Source organism: Accipiter gentilis, chromosome Z, assembly GCF_929443795.1.
Source record: "Accipiter gentilis chromosome Z, bAccGen1.1, whole genome shotgun sequence".
Taxonomy (NCBI): domain Eukaryota; kingdom Metazoa; phylum Chordata; class Aves; order Accipitriformes; family Accipitridae; genus Astur; species Astur gentilis.
Window position 1 is genome coordinate 215,903 of NC_064919.1, and position 19,615 is coordinate 235,517.

Sequence of the window (19,615 nt, forward strand, 5' to 3'; positions counted from 1 at the left end):
TTTAAGCCTTCGGGGGGGGGGGGAGGGGAGGGGGTAATCCCCCAGGGGCGGCTTTAATCCTCCTGGATGGGGTGTTAATCCGCGGGGCGGGGGGGGCAGATTTTATCATTTAATCCTCCTGGGGGGAGAGGCTTAATCCTCCCAGGGTGGTTTTAATCCTCTTGGGGGGAGATTAATCCCCACTGGGGGGGTTAATCCTCCTAAAGTGGGGTTTAATTCCCCACTGGGAGGGGGTTAATTTTCTGGGCAGGGGTTTAATCCCCACTGGTGGGGCATTAATCTTCGGGGGGGGTGGGACTAATCCCTACTGGGGTGGGTTTAATCTTCTGGGGGGGTGTGCTTAATCCCCCCTAGTGTAGATTTACCCCCCCCACGTTGGTTTTCACCCCCCCCAACGCAGCTTCCAATCCCCCAGGAGTTACTTTCCTACCCCATCACTGAGGGGATCCCCGCTATCGTCTCTCTCTCCCCGCCCCCCCCCCGATGTCACTTTTCGGGGGGCTCCTCGGGGACAATCTCCACCTCCAAACGCCCGACGTAGAGGGAGAGGGCGCAGAGCCACAGCAGGGCCAGCAGCGCGGCAGCGGCAGCGTTGGCGGCAGCAGTGGGCGCCGGCAGCATCATGGGCCGCCGCAGCAGCACCAGGTTCACCAGGTAGGAGCCCGCCCCATAGGAAACGCACAGGCCCCCCAAGATGAAAAACCCTAGAAAAAAAGAAAAGAACAAATAAACTCAAAAAAGAGCTGAGTTAGAATATTTAAGGGCTTCCTTCCCCTCCCAGAGTGGGGGGGATGCTTATTATGATGACAAATAGGTAAAATGCAGCAAAATTTGGCAAAATGGAGAGACACGGACTGTGAAATGGAGGAAATGGCACCAAAATGGGCACCCACAGGGGGGTGGGGACAGAGGGGTGACTGGGATTTGGGGGATTTTGGTTGGTTTTGGGGTGTGGGGAGTCTGATGGGGCTGGGTTGGGGGCCCGGAGGGGAGGGGACAGTCCATCTGGGGGTGTCAGGGGGTGTCATCAGGATACATGTCCCCAAGAGGAAATGGGTGTCCCATGGGTGGGTGGGTGTCCTGCAGGTGGCTGTGGCCCCTGGGTGGGTGCCCTGGGCAGGGTGGGTATGCCCAGGGAAAGGTGGGTGTCCTCTGGGGTGGGGGAAGGGGGAGTGTTCTCAGGGTGGGTGTCCCCAAGGGGAGGTGGGTGTCTCCAGCAGGGGGCTTGTCCCTGGGGGTGGGTAGGGGTGTGCCCAGGTGGGTGCCCCGCCCACCCCGTCCCCACCGTAGGCAGCATCACGGCCAGTGTCGCTCTGGACATAGGAGATGACGCCGACGCCGGTGGCCAGGAGCCCGTTACGGAACCAGGAGAGGAGACCTGGGGGAGGGGGAGGAGAGTGTCAAGGCGGGGGGGGGGGGGGGGCAAGGGAATCCCCCTCACCCCTCCGTCAAGCCCCGCCCCCAGCTCCCTCGCCCCCTCAAGCCCCGCCCCCAGTTCACTTATCCTGCCCCCAAGCCCCGCCCCCAGCTCCCTCGCCCCCTCAGGCCCCGCCCCCAGCTCCCTTATGCAATCCTCAAGCCCCGCCCCCAGCTCCCTCTCGCCTCGGCTCCGCCCTCTGCCGCATTCCCGCCGGCCCCCGCCCCGCCCTTTACCTCCCTCCAGCGCCTTCCGCAGCAGCCAGGCGTCCGCCCGTTCCAGGTCGGAGGCGGCAGGGGGGGGCGGCGGCGGGGCCCGGCCCAGGCTGTACCGAGGCCGCCCCGCCGCCCCCCGCAGCCTCCGCAGCGCCAAGGCCGCCGCCCGCCCCGCACCGCCCCACCAGCCCATGGCGGCCCCGCCACGTCCCCCGTCCCCCCTTCCCCCCCGCCTCCTTCCACCAAGGCCTTCCTTCCCGGCGCCGCCGCCGCACGCCCGTTGGTCGCCGTTGCCGCCGCTCACCGCGGGTTACCGCGCCTATTGGCGGAGATGCGCGTTCGTCCGCGGCGCCCCGCCCCGCGCGGACAATGATACGTGGCTATAAACCGGCGCTCTACGCCCCGCCCCCTACCGAGCGGAAGAAACGTTCCTATTGGCTAAGCGCGGGGTATGTCACGAAGAGCCAAGCCCCTTCTCTCACGCCCCACTCCGAAAACCCCCAAATTCACCCTAAAACCCTTCCCCCCACCACCCCACTCGCACAAAAATGGCCAAAACACCGTTTTCCACTTTAAAATGCCACTTTATGAGGCGAGGCAGCCCCGCCGGTGCCCCGCGGGAAGGGGGGAGGGGCGGGGGAGCGCTGGCAGCGACTCTGGGAGAGAGAAAATGGCGGCTCATTACCGGGGGGGTCGGTACGGGGGCTGGGGGGGGGTGGGATGTTATTGTAGGGTCGCCCCCGCGGCCCCACTTACCCGCCCATTGGCCACTCCTTCCGGCACCGCCTGCGCCTCCCCAGCTCGCCCGCCCGTTGGCTGCAGCACACCGCACGCCACGCCCTCTCCCCCACCACCTTCTAGCGGGGAGGGGGCGTGGCCTACGCGGGGACCCCCGCCGCCCGCCAGAGGCGGGGGAGGGGGCGAGAGGGGTGGAAGCCGGCGCGGGGCGGGGGGCGGAATTTTGGGGGGTCAAACCAGCACTGGAATGCGCTGGGGGGACACCCCAAAACAAGGGGAAAAAAACAGCGATTTGAGGCTGTGTTTTCCCCCACCGCCCCTCCCCCACCCCCCATGACCCCAGAATCGTGTGTGTGTGTCCCCAGTATGTCCCCCTGCCAGTGTCCTCTCACAGCTCGTCCTCCAGGCCGTTGTCCTCCTCGGGGAAGTCCCCGGGGGTGACGCTCTGGGGTTTGACGAAGGCGCCGTATTTGGGCTGGCACTCGAAATAACGGCGGCCGCCCACGCTGCGGGGAGGAGGTGAGGGGGAAACAACACCTGAATTTTGGAGGAACTCCTGCTACAAGAAGGGAACACCTCAGGGACATTTTGGGGACCTTACCTGCCGTCGTGCTTGCCCAGCGGCTCGTCGTAGCGGACACCCACCCAGTAGCCTGGCTTGAAGTCAGTTTGGCCTGTGCGGAGAAGTGAGGGTCAGTCCTGGGGTGGGGGGGTGTTTGGGGACAACACTTGGGGACATTTGAGGACAGTTTGGGGACACGTACCAACGTACATGATGGTGGCAAGTTTGGAGGGTTGTCCCGGTAGCCGGACTTGGCAACGGGCACCAAGGGGGAGGGCGGCCGCCAGTGCCGCTTCCTGGGCCCAACGCTGCTGCTGCTCATCCGCCCGGCGACGTGTCCCCTCAGTGTCGTAACGTCCCCAACGCCGCTGGCGGAGGAAGGACCGAAGGGACTCTGCAGGGACACACGGGACATCAGTACAGTGGTGGGTCAGGGATGGCAAACAGCAACCCCCCCTCCCGCCCCACTGCATGGCGGAGGTGACTGACAGATGTTGGTGACAGGACAGAGGACATCTTGTGGGAGGGGTGTGACAAAGTAGGGGTGGTGGCAGTGTCACCACGGGGGGACAGGGGAACAGGGGATTGTCACCGCAACTGGGGGAATGGTGACACAGTGGGGATGGTGTGACCGTCACCGGGGGAGATGGGATGGAGACACAGTGACACAGTGGACGTGGAATGAGTGTCACCACGGGGGACATGGAATGCAGACGTCCCCTCGGGGCCAAGGATGTCCCTGGGGAGGGGGGGGGAGGTGGCCCGCGGGGGGATACTGGTGTCACCTGGCCGCTTTTCGTAGTCGCTCTCAGCCATCTCGTACTTCTCCACCCGTGAGACGTCCTCATACTCCCCGATGCGCGCCCCACTCCGGTCAATCACCTGCAGCACCCCATTACTGCAAGGGGCGGGGGGGCACCCCCACCCCTGGGAGTTATCACCGGGTACCCCCCAATGGGGGGGGAACCCATTTTGGGGGGGGAAAAGGGGGAAAAACCGCTAGGGTATGCTAGTGCCAGCAAGGATACAGGGCCTGGCTAAGGGGTGGTAGAAAAAGGGGGTGCGCTGGCACCAGTGAGACTTTGGGGTGAGAAGTAGGGAAACAGGGTCCAACAGGGTGGTTGCAGGATGTAATTTTGGAGTGAGAACTAGGGGAAAAAAGGGGCAGGGGGAAGGGGAGGAAGGACCCACGTGCACACGGCAGCCGTTGGCCACAGGGTAGGAGCACAGCAGGGCCTCGTCACAATCCAGACGTCCCAGCAGCTGCTCCTCGGCACCATACAGCTCCAAGTCCATGCAGGAGGCCGGGCTGCCCACCACCAGCTCCAGTTTGCACTGGGAGGGGAAAGGCGGGGGGGGTTGGTGGTGGGATCCTGGTCCTGATCTTGGGTGGGGAGTAGGTGAGGGGAGTCCCCAGCCTGGTCCTGGCCTCCCCCACCCTGGGTCAGGTACGGCAGGGGGGGTTGGCCCCGGTGAGGGGGAGGGAGGGGGGGGTTCCCGTTGAGGACGAGGGGGGGTCCTGGTGAGGAGAAGGAGGACAGGGGGTCCCAATGAGAAGGGTGAGGAGAGGGGGAGTGTCCCAGTGAGGAGGAGGAGAAAAGGGAGGGGGGTGTCCCGGTGAGGAAGGGGGGCGGTGGCGCGGATCCGCGTGAGGAGGAGGGGGGGGTCCCTAGCCCCAGGGAGGAAGGGAGGGTGTGGCCCGGTGAAGGGGGAACGGGGATGTCCCCGGTCCCGGTGTGTGTGGGGGGGGTGGTGTCCCGGGGCGGGGGAGGTGCGTCCTGGGGGTTTGGGCGTGAGGAGGACGACAGAGGGTCCCGGGGGGGGGGGGTGGGGGTGGGGGCTGGGGTGGCGGATCCCCGTGAGGAGGAGGAGGGAGTCCTTAGCCCCAAGGAGGAAGGGGGGGGGGGGGGGGCTGGCCCAGCGAAGGGGGAACGGGGATGTCCCCAGTCACGGGGAGGGGAGGTGCCCCAGTCCCGGTGAGGAAGAGGAGATCCCGGTGGGGCGTGGTACACTGTCAGAGGGAGGGACCGGGCCCAGCTCCCATAAGAGGGAGGAGGAGGAGGAGGAGGAGAAGAAGAAGGAGAAGGAAGGAGGGTCCCGGCGGGGCCTGGTCCGTGATTGGGGCGTGGCGGGGGGGGGGGGGAGGAAGGTCCCGCCCGGCGGGGAGGGTACCGGTACCTTGAACTCGGCGATGGTGAGGCCGGTGCTGTAGCGCTTGTGGGTGCGGAAGGCATTCAGGCTGCTGCTCACCACCAGCGACACGGAGCCGGTCCCGAGCAACGGCCCCGGCCCCAGCCCCGGCCCGGCCCCGGCCTCCGCCGCCGCCTTCATGTTGCGGCGCCGCCGCCGCCGCCGCCGCCGCCGCTGCTTCTGGAACCTTCGGCCCGCCCCGTACGCTCGCCCCGCCCCCGCCACCCGACCAATGGGAGCCGAAGGACCGCCCCGCGCGCGGCGGCTAGCCAATGGGGCGGGAGCTGCCTCGCCCGCCCGCCGCCGTCCCGCCAGTAGCAGACGCGTCGTGGTGGCAGGAAGGAGAGAGCGGGGAGAGGGGGGCGGGGCGCGGCGCGGCGCGGCGCGGGCGAGTCACGGGGCGGGGCGGCAGGGCCGCGCGCGGGGTGCGGATGTGCGAGTGTGCAAGGCACGGGGTGCGGGTGTGCAATGCATGGCGGCACAATGGAGCAAAGGACAGGGGCGCAGGTGTGCAGTAGTATCATGGAGTCGTTTAGGTTGGAAAAGACCTTTAAGATCATCGAGTCCAACTGTCAACCCAACACCACCGTGCCCACTAAACCATGCTCTGGAGTGCCCAGTCTGCGCGGTTTTGGAACACCTCCAGGGATGCTGACTCCACCACTTCCCTGGGCAGCCTGTTCCAGTGCTCGACAACCCTTTTGGTGAACAAACTTTTCCTAATATCCAATCTAAAACCTCCCCTGATGGAACTTGAGGCCATTTCCTCTAGTCCTGTCTCCAGCCTCCTGGCAGAACAGACCAGCAGCCACCTCACTACAACCCCCCTTCAGGTAGTTGTAGAGAGCAATAAGGTCCCCCCTCAGCCTCCTCTTCTCCAGGCTGAAAAGCCCCAGCTTCCTCAGCTGCTGCTAAAGGATTTTCAGTCATGGGTTTCTCTAGGTTTGCTTTATTGACAACTCAGAGTTGGGCCACCACCGCAGTGAATGGTAAACTTCCAAAAATTTCTCAGTCTTATATACCTTTTACCACTCACTATCCCAGTCCAAAATCTTTGTAATTTTCCAGCTGATCTCTGTTCACATATCATTATCTTCATCAACTTACCAATTCTTGTGTCCCGGTTCTTCTGAAGTTAGTGGTCATAGGCAGAAGGTCTTGGGTCACCACGATCACTTATCTTCTTAAACATCAAAGATCACCTTCGAAGTTCTGAAAATCACTCAGGCTATTCTATTAATTTATCTTGTTCTAAAGATAATCACTTACTCCCATGTCTTAGGTCTAAGATGTACAATCCTTCTGTCAATTCAGCTTGACTGGGTTTCAAGCCAGCCATGGAGGGGGAGACACATAGGACAAATAAGCAGCTTATATATATTGTTTTATAAGCACCTGCATTCTATTAATCACATCTGAAGCAATCTCTAATCATTAGTTATATGTTTGATATGAATAGTCTTAGAAACAATGAGGCTTAAGGCCTAGTTCCTTTTACAATTCTCACCCTTTGTTCTTCATTGCACTCCTGCAATCCTATTGACAACTCCACATTTGTCTATCTTCTGTACTATCCTAGAGCTACAACTTATACAGCATTGAAACAAAACAATCACACATACTACCATGATTATAACAACAAAGAGTGTTACAATTAGTTTTTTCACCCAAGTAGTCAAATTTAGAAACCAAGACGTTAACCAAGAGAATGTGTCAGAAAAGCGCCAGGATGTGTTATCTCTTTGAATTTGTTGCATTGTGGCACAAACCTCCCAAATTTTCTGGACATCTGTTATTAATTCTCCTGATTGGTCAGTATACATACAGCAACCGGTATCTAGGACAGAGCAAACTACACCTTGTGAAGCCAGAATCATGTCTAAAGCCATTTGGTGTTGGATAGTCATTTCTGGAAGTTCAGTTACATCTTTCTGGAGACTGAAAAGTCCATGAGCAGTTGAATTTGCTAATTTTTCAATTTCTCCAGAGAAAATTAAGACTGTTTTTTCCAATTCACTTACTCCTAAAGCCGGAATTAACCCCCTAACAAATGAATGGATCCTGTTGGTCTTTCAATCAAGGGATTTAGAGTTCTCCGGGTTCGACTTAAAAACATTCTATGTCAAGTTGCACTCGAGACAGCATTTGGGTGAATTTCCAAATCTGTAGACATTACTCCTAGGGTACAAACACCTCCCCAATCTGGAGGCAAAACTTTATAAGCTTTGCTCCCACATAACCAAAAAATAGGTGCTCGCCAACTTAAACGCAATCCTGAGTTGAGAGAAGTCGTGTTTTGGCATTGAGTCCAATTTCCTACAAATTAATGATTTTTGCATAAATGTTGATTATCAACACTTGGGGGATAACATCTTTGTACACAGTGGACTTGTGAATAGTCTCCTGAGTTTGATAATTTCTCAAATTTGTTCTTCACAAGATTCGGAAAAAGTAGTATTAAACCAGTATTTTTTCCAATTTACACTTTTAGGAATCTGTATTCCTACTAACTGAGATCCTTGATTCACTGTCTTTGTTAGAGCAACAGAAATCCAACATTCACTTAAATCTAGATTATCAGTAAAAGATTTCATCAATGACACAATGCATATTGTTGGTCCAGGCATTTTCTACTTGGTGAACATCCCTAGGTTTCCATACCAATTGTTTTAATACATTCAGAGCTGGCATGTTATGATATGAATGAGGATATGCGACAGTGCCAAAAATTCCACTCAAGATTAGGTCCCCATTTGATTATTACAATCCTAAATTTGAAAGTAAAACAATTGCTTGATAGATAGAATCAATGACAGCACCAGTGTCCCTTACCATAAATTCCCCACATTTGATGGTCAAAGCACAATGTCCCAATTCCCCATGTTGGTTCTTGAAGGTGAATATGATATACAGGATAAGTTCCTGGAATGGCATATCCTCACCACTGTTTAGAAAAACCATGCCTGTTGGACCAAGTGTCCCACGAAACGTCAAGTCTACTTATAACATTGGCACAGAATTCGAGAGAATTAAGAAGTGGATAAATAGGGTTTCTCTATCTGGTTTTCGGATAACTAGCCGAAAAAATGACCTGTCCAGGTTTTGCCTGTAATTTGGCCTGAAAGTTGAAAAGAGCAATCACTATATGTAATAACAGTTCTATTAGTACAGGCATCTCGATATCGCAATGCAAATTTTGTCCACAAGGTGTCACTCCAGGGTAAAAATACAGAAAAGTACAAAAATTAGTAATACTTTATAATTGTCCATCACGCTTCAGATTCTTTGCGGGCATACGAATGACGGATCCAAGTTTCTTTCCCAGATACCTTGATGGCATAAAAAGAAGTTAGTAGGACAGTTTAAGGTCCTTCCCATTTTCCTTCAAATCTGTTTTTTCTTTTGAAATTCTTTATATAAACTTTGTCCCCTGGCTGTATATTATGAACTTGGATTTCAGGGCTTATTCCCTGATACCAATAGGCATGTTTACACATTTGGAAAAAAAAAAGAGTTTTGTAGATACAAGAGGTATTGTGTTACCTGTTCATCTCCATCCAAGAGGCTAGTCTTTGCTGGAACATACATACCTGGAACAGCAAATATTCTCCCAAAAAGGATCTCAGCTGGGGAAACTCCAGTTGGTTGCCTTGGAGTATTCCTAATATCCCACAAAACTAAATTTAGAGCCTCAGGCCATTTCAAAGCAGTCCGTTTACAAACTTTTACTAATTTCTCCTTTAATGTCCTATTCATTCGTTCTACCTGAAGGGATGATTTGAGGTGTTGTGGAGTATGAAATTTATTAAAAATCCCCAAAGAATTATAAATCCCCTATTCATTCGTTCTACCTGAAGGGATGATTTGAGGTGATGTGGAGTATGAAATGTATTAAAAATCCCCAAAGAATTATAAATCTGAATCAGGATAGCAGCTGTGAAATGACTCCCTTGATCTGAGAGAATTACTTCAGGAACCCCATACCTTGGAATGATTTCTTTCAAGAAGGCTTTTACTACTGCCTTAGAATCATTTTTAGTAGTTGGGAAAGCTCCCACCCATCCTGATAGATGATCAACGATCACTAACATGTAAGAGTACCCCATTGTTTTTGGCATGTCTGCATCATCAATTTGGAGTTTTTGAAAAAGAAAGGTGCCTGGAGGTCTTTTCCCACCAGGAGGTTTAATTCCCACCAAAGCATATTGTCTGCAAAGCTTACATCCTTCACAAATTCTTTTTGCTGCTGCATAAATTCCTGGGGCTGCCCAGAGTCTCTTGATTTGGAGCACTAGGCTCTCCAGTCCCCCATGGGTCCTCTCATGGTACCACCATGTTATTGGTAATAATTACTTTTTTGGAATGAGAGGTTTGTTGCTCAGAATCCACCGCCCTTCCTGCCAGTGGGCTCCCAGCTGAGTCCATTGTTGTTCTTCTTCTTCAGGGAGGTCTTCATGCAGCTTATTCACATTGGGGAGCTCCAACGTTATTTCATATTGTAACAGAGACATAATGGACACAACCTGTTGTGCTGCTACTCTAGTGAATTGGTTGGCTAGAGAATTTCCCTTTACCATCACGTCTTGTCTCTGAGTGTGTGCCTTTATATAGATCACAGGTATTTCAGAGGGCAATTGGATCACTTCTAAGAGGTCTTTGATCTGTTGTCCCTGGGCAACAGTTTTTCCCGCTGAAGTCAGAAAACCCCTTTCCTTCCATAAAGTCCCCATAGCATGACATACACTAAAGGCATATTTAGAATCTGCATAAATGTTAGCTCTTACTCCAATTGCATATTTAGCAGCTTCAGTGAGAGCAATTATTTCTGTTCCTTGTGCACCCAAAGGTGCAGGCAAAGATCCAGCCAACAGTACCTGTGTTTCTGCAGTGACTGCAAAACCGGTACATCTTCGACCTTCTTTGTAGTAAGATGAGCCATCCATGAAAAGGTTCAAATCAGGGTTATCTAAAGGTAGATCTCTCAGCTCATCTCGTGGCTTGCTGGTTTCACTTATGAGATAAACACAATTGTAGTTATCTTTTTCTCCATCAGCGGGTAAAGGTATTAAAGTTGCAGGGTTTAAAGTGTTGTACCCTTCCAGTTTCAAATTATCAGCCAATAAAAGAATTATTTCATATCTATGTGCTCGTTGTGGAGACAAAGCTTTCCTCACATATTGCATTAACAAAATTTCTACCTCATGGGGTACACAAACAGTTAGTGGATGACCTAAAACATTTGTTTTGTCTTTCCCAACCATTTCAGCTGCAGCTGCTATTGCTCTGATACAAAAAGGAGTTCCTTTAGTCACTGGGTCCAATGTAGAAGAAAAATAAGCAACAGGTGTCTCATGCGGTCCTAAAGTTTGTACTAACACTCTCTTTGCAACTCCTTTTGCTTCATCACAGTATAATTTAAAAGGTTTTGAATAGTCAGGAAGCCCTAACGCTGGGGCAGGTAAGAGTGCAGCCTTTAAAGTATGAAAGGCTTTCTCCCTCTCAGTGCCCCAAGCAATTGGTTCCATTTCCTCATTTCAAGTTACTTCATACAGAGCTTTAGCTATTTCACCGAATCCCAGGCTCCAAGGATGGCAAAATCCTACCTGTCCTAAAAATCCTCTCAACTGTTTTTTCATCGCTGGTCTGGGAATTTCTTGAATTGCTTGAACTCTTTCAGAGTCTACTTCTCTCGCCTTCTGTGCTTTAATATAAATCCCAAATATTTTACTTGCTGTTTGCAAAACTGCAATTTAGATGGAGATGCACAGTGTCTCTTTTTAACAAGCTGGGTACACAGATATGCAGTATCTCAACTACGTTCATTCTTAGTTTTACTTGCCAATAACAAATCATCAACATATTGCACCAAGATTGATTTATTTGGAAAAACTAAATCTTGTAAATCATTCTTCAAAATCTGAGAAAAAATCGTTGGTGAGCTGGTAAAACCTTGTGGTAGCCTGGTTCAAGTAAGTTGTTTCCCTTGCCAAGCCAAGGCAAAAATCGATTGGCTTTCTTCAACAATTGGAATACTAAACAAAGCTCTGGTAAGGTCAAGCACTGTGAAATACTGTGCTCAGACTGGAATCTTGGTTAAAATCAGACTAGGATCTGGCACCACAGGGTGTGGAGCAATTACATCATCATTCATGACTCGTAGATCTTGAACAACTCTATATTCAGGATCTCCATCCTTATCTGTCCCATGTTTACTCACTGGCAAAATTGGGTTATTATAGGGACTACGGCATTCTTTCAAAATCCCCTTTTCTAAAAAAATGCACAATTTGTTCTCCAATGGTAGGAATGGCTTCATTTATAATTGGATATTGCCAAATTGAAGGAGGAGTCCCTCCTTTTGTTTTTATCACAACTGGTTCAGCAGATTTTATAATCCTACTTCATCTCCTGATGTACTCCAAAGTTTTCTGGGTTCTCCAGCTAATTTGGGTGGTATTTTTAAATCGCTATGGTTTTGTTCTTTAAGATGGATTACTTCAGAACCCATTACAATTAATTGGATCTCTGTAGGTGCCAAAGAGATAAACATGCCAAATTCCTGCAAGAGGTCTCATCCCAGAAGGGAAATGGAAGAGTCTGGAGAAATTACGAATCTTCCCCAGACTAATTTTCCATTCAAAACTACTGGCAGAGGAGTAGACAAATATTTTATCTCTTCCCCTACTGTTGCCAAAATCCGGAATAAAACTCCTTAACAGCAATGAGAAATTAAGGAGCAGGCACTCCTTTATTGCAGCACTGGGCACACGGGGGATCGCTCCACCTATCGTGTGCTCCTGTCTAGTCTAACTGTGCAGGTTAAATACACACCTGTTATACATATTCACTAAATTTCTGAAAAATGTTATACATAATCATTAACTTTCCAATAAATCATTAGCATATGTAAATGTCTCTTCACGCAGGCGCAGTGAAGGTCTCTGGTGGTCTTCAGAAACCCTCTGGTGGTCTTCCATAATCTTGCTCACTTGTCCACTTCTTGACCTCTCTTAGGTGATTCTGCGCAGTATGATTCTCACCATCATCTATATTAATTTACATAAAAATGCATACTATGTCTGTTCTTAAATGTAACCTTTCTAATAATTGGTCCTTCAGTCACACCATCTTATTAACATTCTTATGTTAAAACAGTCATTGGTTAATGTCACTTAACTCTACTGATTGGAATCCTCAATAATTAGATCGAGGTGGGAAGGGTAAGGGTTTTCCAAGCAGCAAACTGGTGTCCATAATGGTTTCCTTAGTTTCCTAAAACAAAACACTACAAATCAACAAATCTTTGTCAAAGTTGCCGTGGTTAACTGATTTTAGACGATACTTGAATACTTATGCTTACACATCGTACATTTTCTAAGGTTCCTAAGTTCCTATAACTACATTTCAAAGTTAACACTCCCATACATATGCTTCACAATTTTCTACCTCTTAATCAAACCAAACTTTTATATAATTACATTTTAATTTCTTTACCAGAATATTTGAAACACTACCACCCCCCGTATTATCACAGTTTCATTTGACATCTGGGGGACTTCAAAATTTAACAATGTCGCTCCCATATTTACTAGGAAAGTAACAAGAATACCGTTTACCTTTGCAGAAATCTGACCGCGCTCGTCTACCTTGATTCCGACAGGTTCCATTGCTCTTTCAGTTTCCAGAGGAGTACCATTCTTTACTGCGAATGAGGTCATGGGGGTCGGGCACGTGGAAGTCCTCCTCAGGTTGCAACAGGTCTCAGTGGGCACTCTGTTTGCATATGTCCTAAATATACACAGTAAGAACACTCTGAAGAGTTACCATGTTGGGAAACAGGGGGAACTCTATTTTGCCCCCTCTTTCCCTAAAATCTCCCCTGAGAAAATCTCCCCTGAGAAAATCCCCAACCTCTCATTCATGGGTTAAAATTCTGAGTAACTGCTGCAGCTAACAGTCCAATTTCTCTCTCCTCTTTTTGCTCTCACTTTCTTTCAATTTTTAATTTCTCTTCTTCCTGTTTTTGTCTTTCTTCAGCTCTCCATCAAAACCAAAGGCAGCAATACTTAGAATTTTAGCTAATGTCTCACCCTGCCAGCCTGGCATGTTTCTTAAAATATTTACTTATGTCTGGAACAGATTGATCTACAAAAACACTGATAGCTAAAGGGTCCTGGAAATTGTCACAGGTCATGTCCCCATATTTTAATAAGGTTACCTTCAATCGTCCCCAGTAATCACTCGGATGTTCATCAGGTCTCTGCCTACCTTCTAAAACCTTTGTCCAATTGGTTACTCTCTCACCAGCTTGGCGAACTGCTTCTATTAATTGTTGAATGGCAGCTCGGTGAGCCCTTGTTCCATCTCTGGTTGTGAGATTCCATTCTGGATCTTGTTCAGGCCATGGGTTTAACCCCTGACCTTTCTGAGCAATTTCTCGATCCATTTGAAAAATCTTTTCTCTTTCCTCTGCCTGAAATAATTCTTCATCAGAATCTTCATACTATTCCAGTTAGGGGTTTAATCAGTGACAATTCCCCATAACAATTGAGCACACTTTTCAGCATCATCACGCAGCCGAGGCATTTTTGACTGCCAGGCTACTAAATCACCTTGTTTCCAAGGTTCATGCCTCATTATTGCAGTTACTGCAGGAACTTCAGCAGGCGCACCTGGTCCTGCTCTCGGGTTTGGTATGTAGTCCAAACGCATTGGGTACGTGCCAACACCCTTAGAGAAAAGCTGTTTCCTCAGCATCAGGAGCTGAGGAAAGTAAACTTCTCCTCATTTTCAACAAAGGAGTTTTCCTCCTTTGTTGTGCCCAATTATACCAATATACCAATAATCAATGTCTTGACTTCCGGAGTCTTCCAAAATAATTCTAAAAAATTTTTGCTTTGGGGGTTTAAATGTTCCCTTAGGAGGCCCTCCATTGGCCCTCATCCATTGGCCCTCCTCTGTAGGGTTGTAGGGTTATTCCATGCAGGACCCGGACGACAGGACACCAATAGGATGATTAAAGTCACCAGTTTATTGAGCCTAGGTGATCATTCTTATACAATTCTCTTAAGTTCCTTAGAAGCTTTGATTGGCTGCTGCATGCAAGCATTTGGTGTCCACGCGTACAAGCATAAAATGTGATTGGTTATATCGACACTGTACACGCGTATAAACATAAGATACAGTTAGTTATACTCACTCTGTACACGCGCATAACACAGGACATAATTGGCTATATTAACTAGAGCATGCGAAACTTGTCTCAGCCTAATTGGTCAAAATAAACTGCCGAATTGAGGTTGTTTGTGCCAAGTTCCCTTTATCATGGAATTCGCACCTGTGTTTTTCTAATTGGGATCTTTCTTTTTCTGTCTTCTTGTTTATTCTGTTCAAGGCCTTCTAAAAGCGTCTGGAACGCTCTTGCGACCATGAGCTACTTTCAGGCCCAGTAACTAAGTTCCATATAATTGAACCTTACACTCCTCTATTTCTCATCAGGAACGGCCATTCCTCTTGGCACAATATTATCAATTTTCTTTTTTGCAATGCCTGTGCCATGGGTATCTTTTTCCAATTTTCTAAAACCTCAGCAAGGGGTGTCCACCTTTCAACGCTGGGTACTGACCCCATCTTTCCTAATAATTTTTGCAAGTTTAAACACAAGAGTTTGCCAGGATAATTTTATCTGGAATTACCCGTGCCCAAGTCTCTTAGGTGAACTCACCTGATTATTTCTGCAGGCAATTGAGCATTGGTAAGGGGTTTGTCCAGGGAAATATCTAGTTGCTGTCTTTCGCTCTTGTGTCCTAGAGTCCCATCTGGGTCACCAATTCTGTTAAAGGATTTTCAGTCATGGGTTTCTCTAGGCTTGCTTTATTAACAACTCAGAGTTGGGCCATTCACTGCAGTGGTGGCCCAACTCTGAGTTGTTAATAAAGCAAACCTAGAGAAACCCATGACTGAAAATCCTTTAGCAGCCGTTCCTTATAGACTTGTGCTCCAGGCCCCTCACCAACTTGGTGAGGACACGTTGCAGCAACTCAATGTCTTTACTGTAGTGAGGGGCCCCAAACTGAACACAGTACTCGAGGTGCAGCCTCACCAGTGCTGAATACAGGGGAACAATCACCCCCTTGCTCCTGCTGGCCACACTATTTCTGATGCAGGCCAGGATGCCATTGGCCTTCTTGGCCATCTGGGCACACCGCTGGCTCATATTCAGCCAGCTGTCAACCAGCACCCCCAGGTCTGAAAGGGTTAAAGCCCCAAGGACAAGGGGATGCTGTAAATAAAGGTATGTTTCCTTCTGTTCCCTGAGAAGATAACGACCTTAAGCTGTTGGGAAGTGGCTTGCTGAAAAAGGACATGGGCCTGTGGAAAAGTTGTGCGAGCAGAGTTCTGTGTGAAAGAATGTCAGTTTGAGCAACAAGACTAGGCCTTGGCTGAAAATAGCTGGCTTTGCTGATATCCGGAGAAAAACAACAGCTGGTCTCGCTGTTATCAGGAGAAAGACAGGGACGGTGTGACCTTGGCATAACTTCATAAGTAACTTTTGAAGAAGTTCCCATGAGAAAGTTACGGAACACGCATAGCTGCAAATCACAAGTGGGTGTGTTATAGTAATGAATAAACATTAGCAATGTACCAATCATATTAGGACTAGTAGGCATAATTATCGCAAACTGTATAAATATGAGCTATCCGTGCAAATAAAGTTGAATCACTTCTATCACTCATATTGGGTTGACTTATGTGCATTCCTCCACCGCCCCAACAAATGGCGCCCGAACGGGGACCAAAGAAAGGGGAATTGGAGCGATGGACACTGAGAAGCACCGGTAGCAGCAACCGGGGGGCAAAAGATTAACCGAACGCTGATCGTCTTGGTTGGTGTGTTAACTCTCGTGCCTGGACCGTCCAAAAGGGGTTCGCCGTCAGTGAGGGCTACTGGAAAAAGGCTGCAAAGACTTTTTAACCGAGGTGCCTTAATCAAGGTAGCACCCAGGAGTATCAAGAAGCCGGCCGGCAATGGATCAAGAAGTAGCCCTAAAATTATTACAGTGCTTTTTAGAAAAGCGGGGAGTAAATTGCATTAAGCAAATTTTGGGGTTAGTTGCGCTGGGTCGCATTAAGGGATGCTTTAAGAATACGGATTTATTATTTGAGGAGAGTGAATGGCATAGATTAGGAGACGTATTATGGGATATGGTAACTGACGATGATAAATCAACTAAAAAACTTACTGGGAGATCCCAGCTAAGTGGGTCAAGCCATGGCTTCGCACTGATGCTGGACCCGGAATTGTCCCAATGGCGACTGGCATGGCACCGGCGGGTGCTGAAGCCACTGATCCGACAGATTCTAACTAATAGAGTATTACTAGCGGACACCGAGTCCTTCAGACAGGTTTTTAGAACAGCGTGCCTTATTGTATATAGAAATTGCTTTAGGTAAAAAGTGTGTTAAGCATAATTTGATTAAACATAGCGTGATTACGGGAAGACAGTGTGGGGTAAATGTAAAAGTTAGTTAAAGCTAAAATTAGGGGTAAGGTCTATTTCCATTAATAACCTGGGAACGAGTTTGATTGTGTTTCCACAGATACAGGCCCACGACGGACTCCTGTTCGATTTGCACGACCATCATCATCTGGAGCATCATAGATGATGTGGCAATATGAATACCACCTCAGCCAAAAACTAATGTATAGGTCACCTTGGCTAACATAACAGGTCAAGATTCTCTGCGCATCGCAACTGTATCGTAAAACCCACGAACCAATAGACAAGATGGCTATGACTCCTGCAGCGCGCCTGGCCAGCGAGCGCATGCGTCATAGATTGCAACCGAGGCGGACTTTTGGCACCCGCTGGCCACGTGTGCTAAAACCCGTTCCTCTGCAAATGTATAAATACCGGGATTTTCCGAAGAGCATCGGGCTGGTGTATGGTGAGGCCGTCGTTGCCTCTGTGGGGACGCCCACGGAAAGCTGGCACCTACCGATTGCTGGGCTGAGTTCGTGGAGCAAGATGGCACAAGAATGTATGGATGGTTCATTTTCCTCATAGTCCTCATGGTCTGGGTCATTAGGGGTAACAGGTTGGCTCAAAGAATTACGGGCATTATTGTAGTTACTGTGATTGTAGCTATTGTAATAGTTTTACCTTGTTCAGCTTATTAAGGAAAATGGCACCCCAAGTTATTAAGCAAGCCTGGATTGCTCAAAAACAAAAAGAGGGAGAAAGATTTAAACGGAGACCTACAGTGGATTCGACCTTGTTGTGGTATTACAAATACAGACTTACAGCCGCTGCTGGATTTATTGAGGGGCAGCGATAGCTTAACTTCTACAAGACAACTAAGTGCACCGGGACGGCAAGCCTTGACAGCAATTGGACAAAAAATCACATCCTCCATGTCTGGCAGATACGTTCCTGATTTACCCATAAATTTGAAACCTTATGCTGAGATTGATATGGAACACACTGACTGTAGTAAGCAGCATGACAGTGACACCGGTGATTGATCCACATCGGTTAACGCCATGGGACAGTAAGAATGTTTGGGTGTCACTAGCTAAAGCTATTAATCAAATCTCTTTTTGTGTGTCATTGGCATTACCTGAACAGTCTTTTATTCTTATGTGTTTTATTAGGTATAATGTTGTTTTTACTGTGTTTAATTAATTGTGTTCACAGATCTTTGCAAAGCACAATACAGCAGGTGTTAAAATTTTACCTCAATCTATACACAAACAAATAGATTGGCTGGAGAAACATACACAAAAGATCCAGCAAGAAACTAGTTGGTTTGATGGGGTGTTAGAGTCAATATTCGGCGGGATAACACCATGGCTAATGTCATTGGTTAAGGAAGCCTTACGATGGCTGGGTATATTGATATTAATCTGTGTAATAGTTAAAATTGCGTATGGGTGCATGATAAAAGGAGTCTCAAAGCTGACACACCAAGCTCTACTCGCACAAAAAGAAAAAGGGGGAATTGTTGGGAAGTGGCTTGCTGAAAAAGGACATGGGCCTGTGGAAAAGTTGTGCGAGCAGAGTTCTGTGTGAAAGAATGTCAGTTTGAGCAACAAGACTAGGCCTTGGCTGAAAATAGCTGGCTTTGCTGATATCCGGAGAAAAACAACAGCTGGTCTCGCTGTTATCAGGAGAAAGACAGGGACGGTGTGACCTTGGCATAACTTCATAAGTAACTTTTGAAGAAGTTCCCATGAGAAAGTTACGGAACACGCATAGCTGCAAATCACAAGTGGGTGTGTTTTAGTAATGAATAAACATTAGCAATGTACCAATCATATTAGGACTAGTAGGCATAATTATCGCAAACTGTATAAATATGAGCTATCCGTGCAAATAAAGTTGAATCACTTCTATCACTCATATTGGGTCGACTTATGTGCATTCCTCCGCCACTCCAACATTAAGCCCCTTTTGGTAGTTTGTCAGTATGGTTTGCATCAAAAGGATGTTAATCAAGGAAGAGTAGATAGTAGAGCTGCCCATGAACATTCTTTACAATAAGCTATCTGACCATGTAAAAAGTGCCACAGAGCAGAATCCAAGAGGGAGCTCAGACAAGGGATGAAGACTACAAAAGACTACCAGAGGACCCCAAAAGACCACCGAAAGAAGACGGCAGCTTGTGCAGGTCAGATGTTTACATATATATTAATGAGTTCTCAGAAATCTCACCTTTACATAAAATAGTGCTTGGAAATTCTATGAATGCGTATAGCTTTAATGTACATAATCTCTAAAGGTTTGCCCAATTGTTGAAGCAGACCTGGTGGACTCATCCCTGATGCTGCCCAGTGCTGTAATAAAGGATGCCTGCTTAATAGTAACCTCATTGCTATTCAGTTTTATTTCAGAGAACTCTCTGAAAACTCCGTTTCCTCTACAGGGAGATTCGGACTCGAAGGAGAAGTATCCATGAATTTTTGTTTCAGGTCTTTTTCCACTGGGCAGCTTTCCAGCCACTCTTCCCCAAGCCCGTAGCACTGCATGGGGTCGCTGTGACCGAAGTGCAAGACCCAGCACTTGGCCTTGTTGAACTTCATACAGTTGGCCTCAGCCCATCCATCCAGACTGTCCAGATCCCTCTGTAGAGCCTTCCTACCCTCAAGCAGATCATCAGTGTCATCTTCAGACTTACTGAGGGTGCACTCGATCCCCTCATCCAAATCATCGATAAAGATATTAAACAGAACTGGCCCCAATACTGAGCCCTGGGGAACACCACTTGTGACCAGCCACCCACTGGATTTAACTCAGTTCACCACACCTCTCTGGGCTCACCCATCCAGTCACTTTTTTACCCAGCAGAGCAGAGACAGTGTCAAAGACCTTACTGAAGTCCTGGTAGTCAACATCCACAGCCTTCCCCTCATCTGCTGGGCAGGTCACCTGGTGATAGGAGATCAGGTTGGTCAAGCAGGATGACCAGGCTGGTCAGTGCACGGGGGTGCGG

General features: G+C 48.9%; 2 protein-coding genes across 5 annotated transcripts; both read right to left on the reverse strand.

Annotated features, from left to right (window-relative positions):
* Positions 1-45: 45 nt before the first annotated feature.
* TMEM160 (transmembrane protein 160) lies at positions 46-1,831 on the reverse strand. The gene is made up of 3 exons (XM_049795935.1): positions 1,654-1,831; positions 1,286-1,378; positions 46-704 (listed from the first exon to the last, which is right to left on the reverse strand). The coding sequence occupies exons 1-3, from the start codon at positions 1,823-1,825 to the stop codon at positions 487-489; spliced, it is 483 nt and encodes a 160-aa protein (XP_049651892.1). The 5' UTR covers positions 1,826-1,831; the 3' UTR covers positions 46-486.
* Positions 1,832-2,190: 359 nt separating this feature from the next.
* On the reverse strand, positions 2,191-5,321 carry TBCB (tubulin folding cofactor B). 4 transcript variants are annotated; one of them, XR_007505126.1, is made up of 6 exons: positions 5,111-5,320; positions 4,124-4,267; positions 3,135-3,326; positions 2,972-3,044; positions 2,389-2,876; positions 2,191-2,288 (listed from the first exon to the last, which is right to left on the reverse strand). XR_007505126.1 is itself a non-coding variant. In XM_049795933.1 (6 exons), the coding sequence occupies exons 1-6, from the start codon at positions 5,261-5,263 to the stop codon at positions 2,759-2,761; spliced, it is 777 nt and encodes a 258-aa protein (XP_049651890.1). In that variant the 5' UTR covers positions 5,264-5,314; the 3' UTR covers positions 2,686-2,758. The 4 variants fall into 4 exon arrangements, 3 of the variants coding, with proteins under 3 accessions (XP_049651889.1, XP_049651890.1, XP_049651891.1); XM_049795933.1 differs by lacking the exon at positions 2,191-2,288 and adding an exon at positions 3,718-3,814 and having other exon boundaries at positions 2,686-2,876; positions 5,111-5,314; XM_049795932.1 differs by lacking the exon at positions 2,191-2,288 and having other exon boundaries at positions 2,308-2,876.
* Between the last annotated feature and the right edge of the window lie 14,294 nt (positions 5,322-19,615).

Coding starts and splice junctions, on each gene's coding strand:
- TMEM160 (XM_049795935.1), bottom strand. CDS start 1,825: ATGGGCTGGTGGGGCGGTGCGGGGCGGGCGGCGGCCTTGGCGCTGCGG. Junction 1,379..1,653: donor GCGGAAGGCGCTGGAGGGAG/GTAAAGGGCGGG, acceptor CCCCTCCCCCAG/GTCTCCTCTCCTGGTTCCGT. Junction 705..1,285: donor TGGCCGTGATGCTGCCTACG/GTGGGGACGGGG, acceptor CTTTTTTTCTAG/GGTTTTTCATCTTGGGGGGC.
- TBCB (XM_049795932.1), bottom strand. CDS start 5,263: ATGAAGGCGGCGGCGGAGGCCGGGGCCGGGCCGGGGCTGGGGCCGGGG. Junction 3,327..4,123: donor CCAACGGCTGCCGTGTGCAC/GTGGGTCCTTCC, acceptor GTGTCCCTGCAG/AGTCCCTTCGGTCCTTCCTC. Junction 2,877..2,971: donor CTGGGCAAGCACGACGGCAG/GTAAGGTCCCCA, acceptor TCCTCCCCGCAG/CGTGGGCGGCCGCCGTTATT.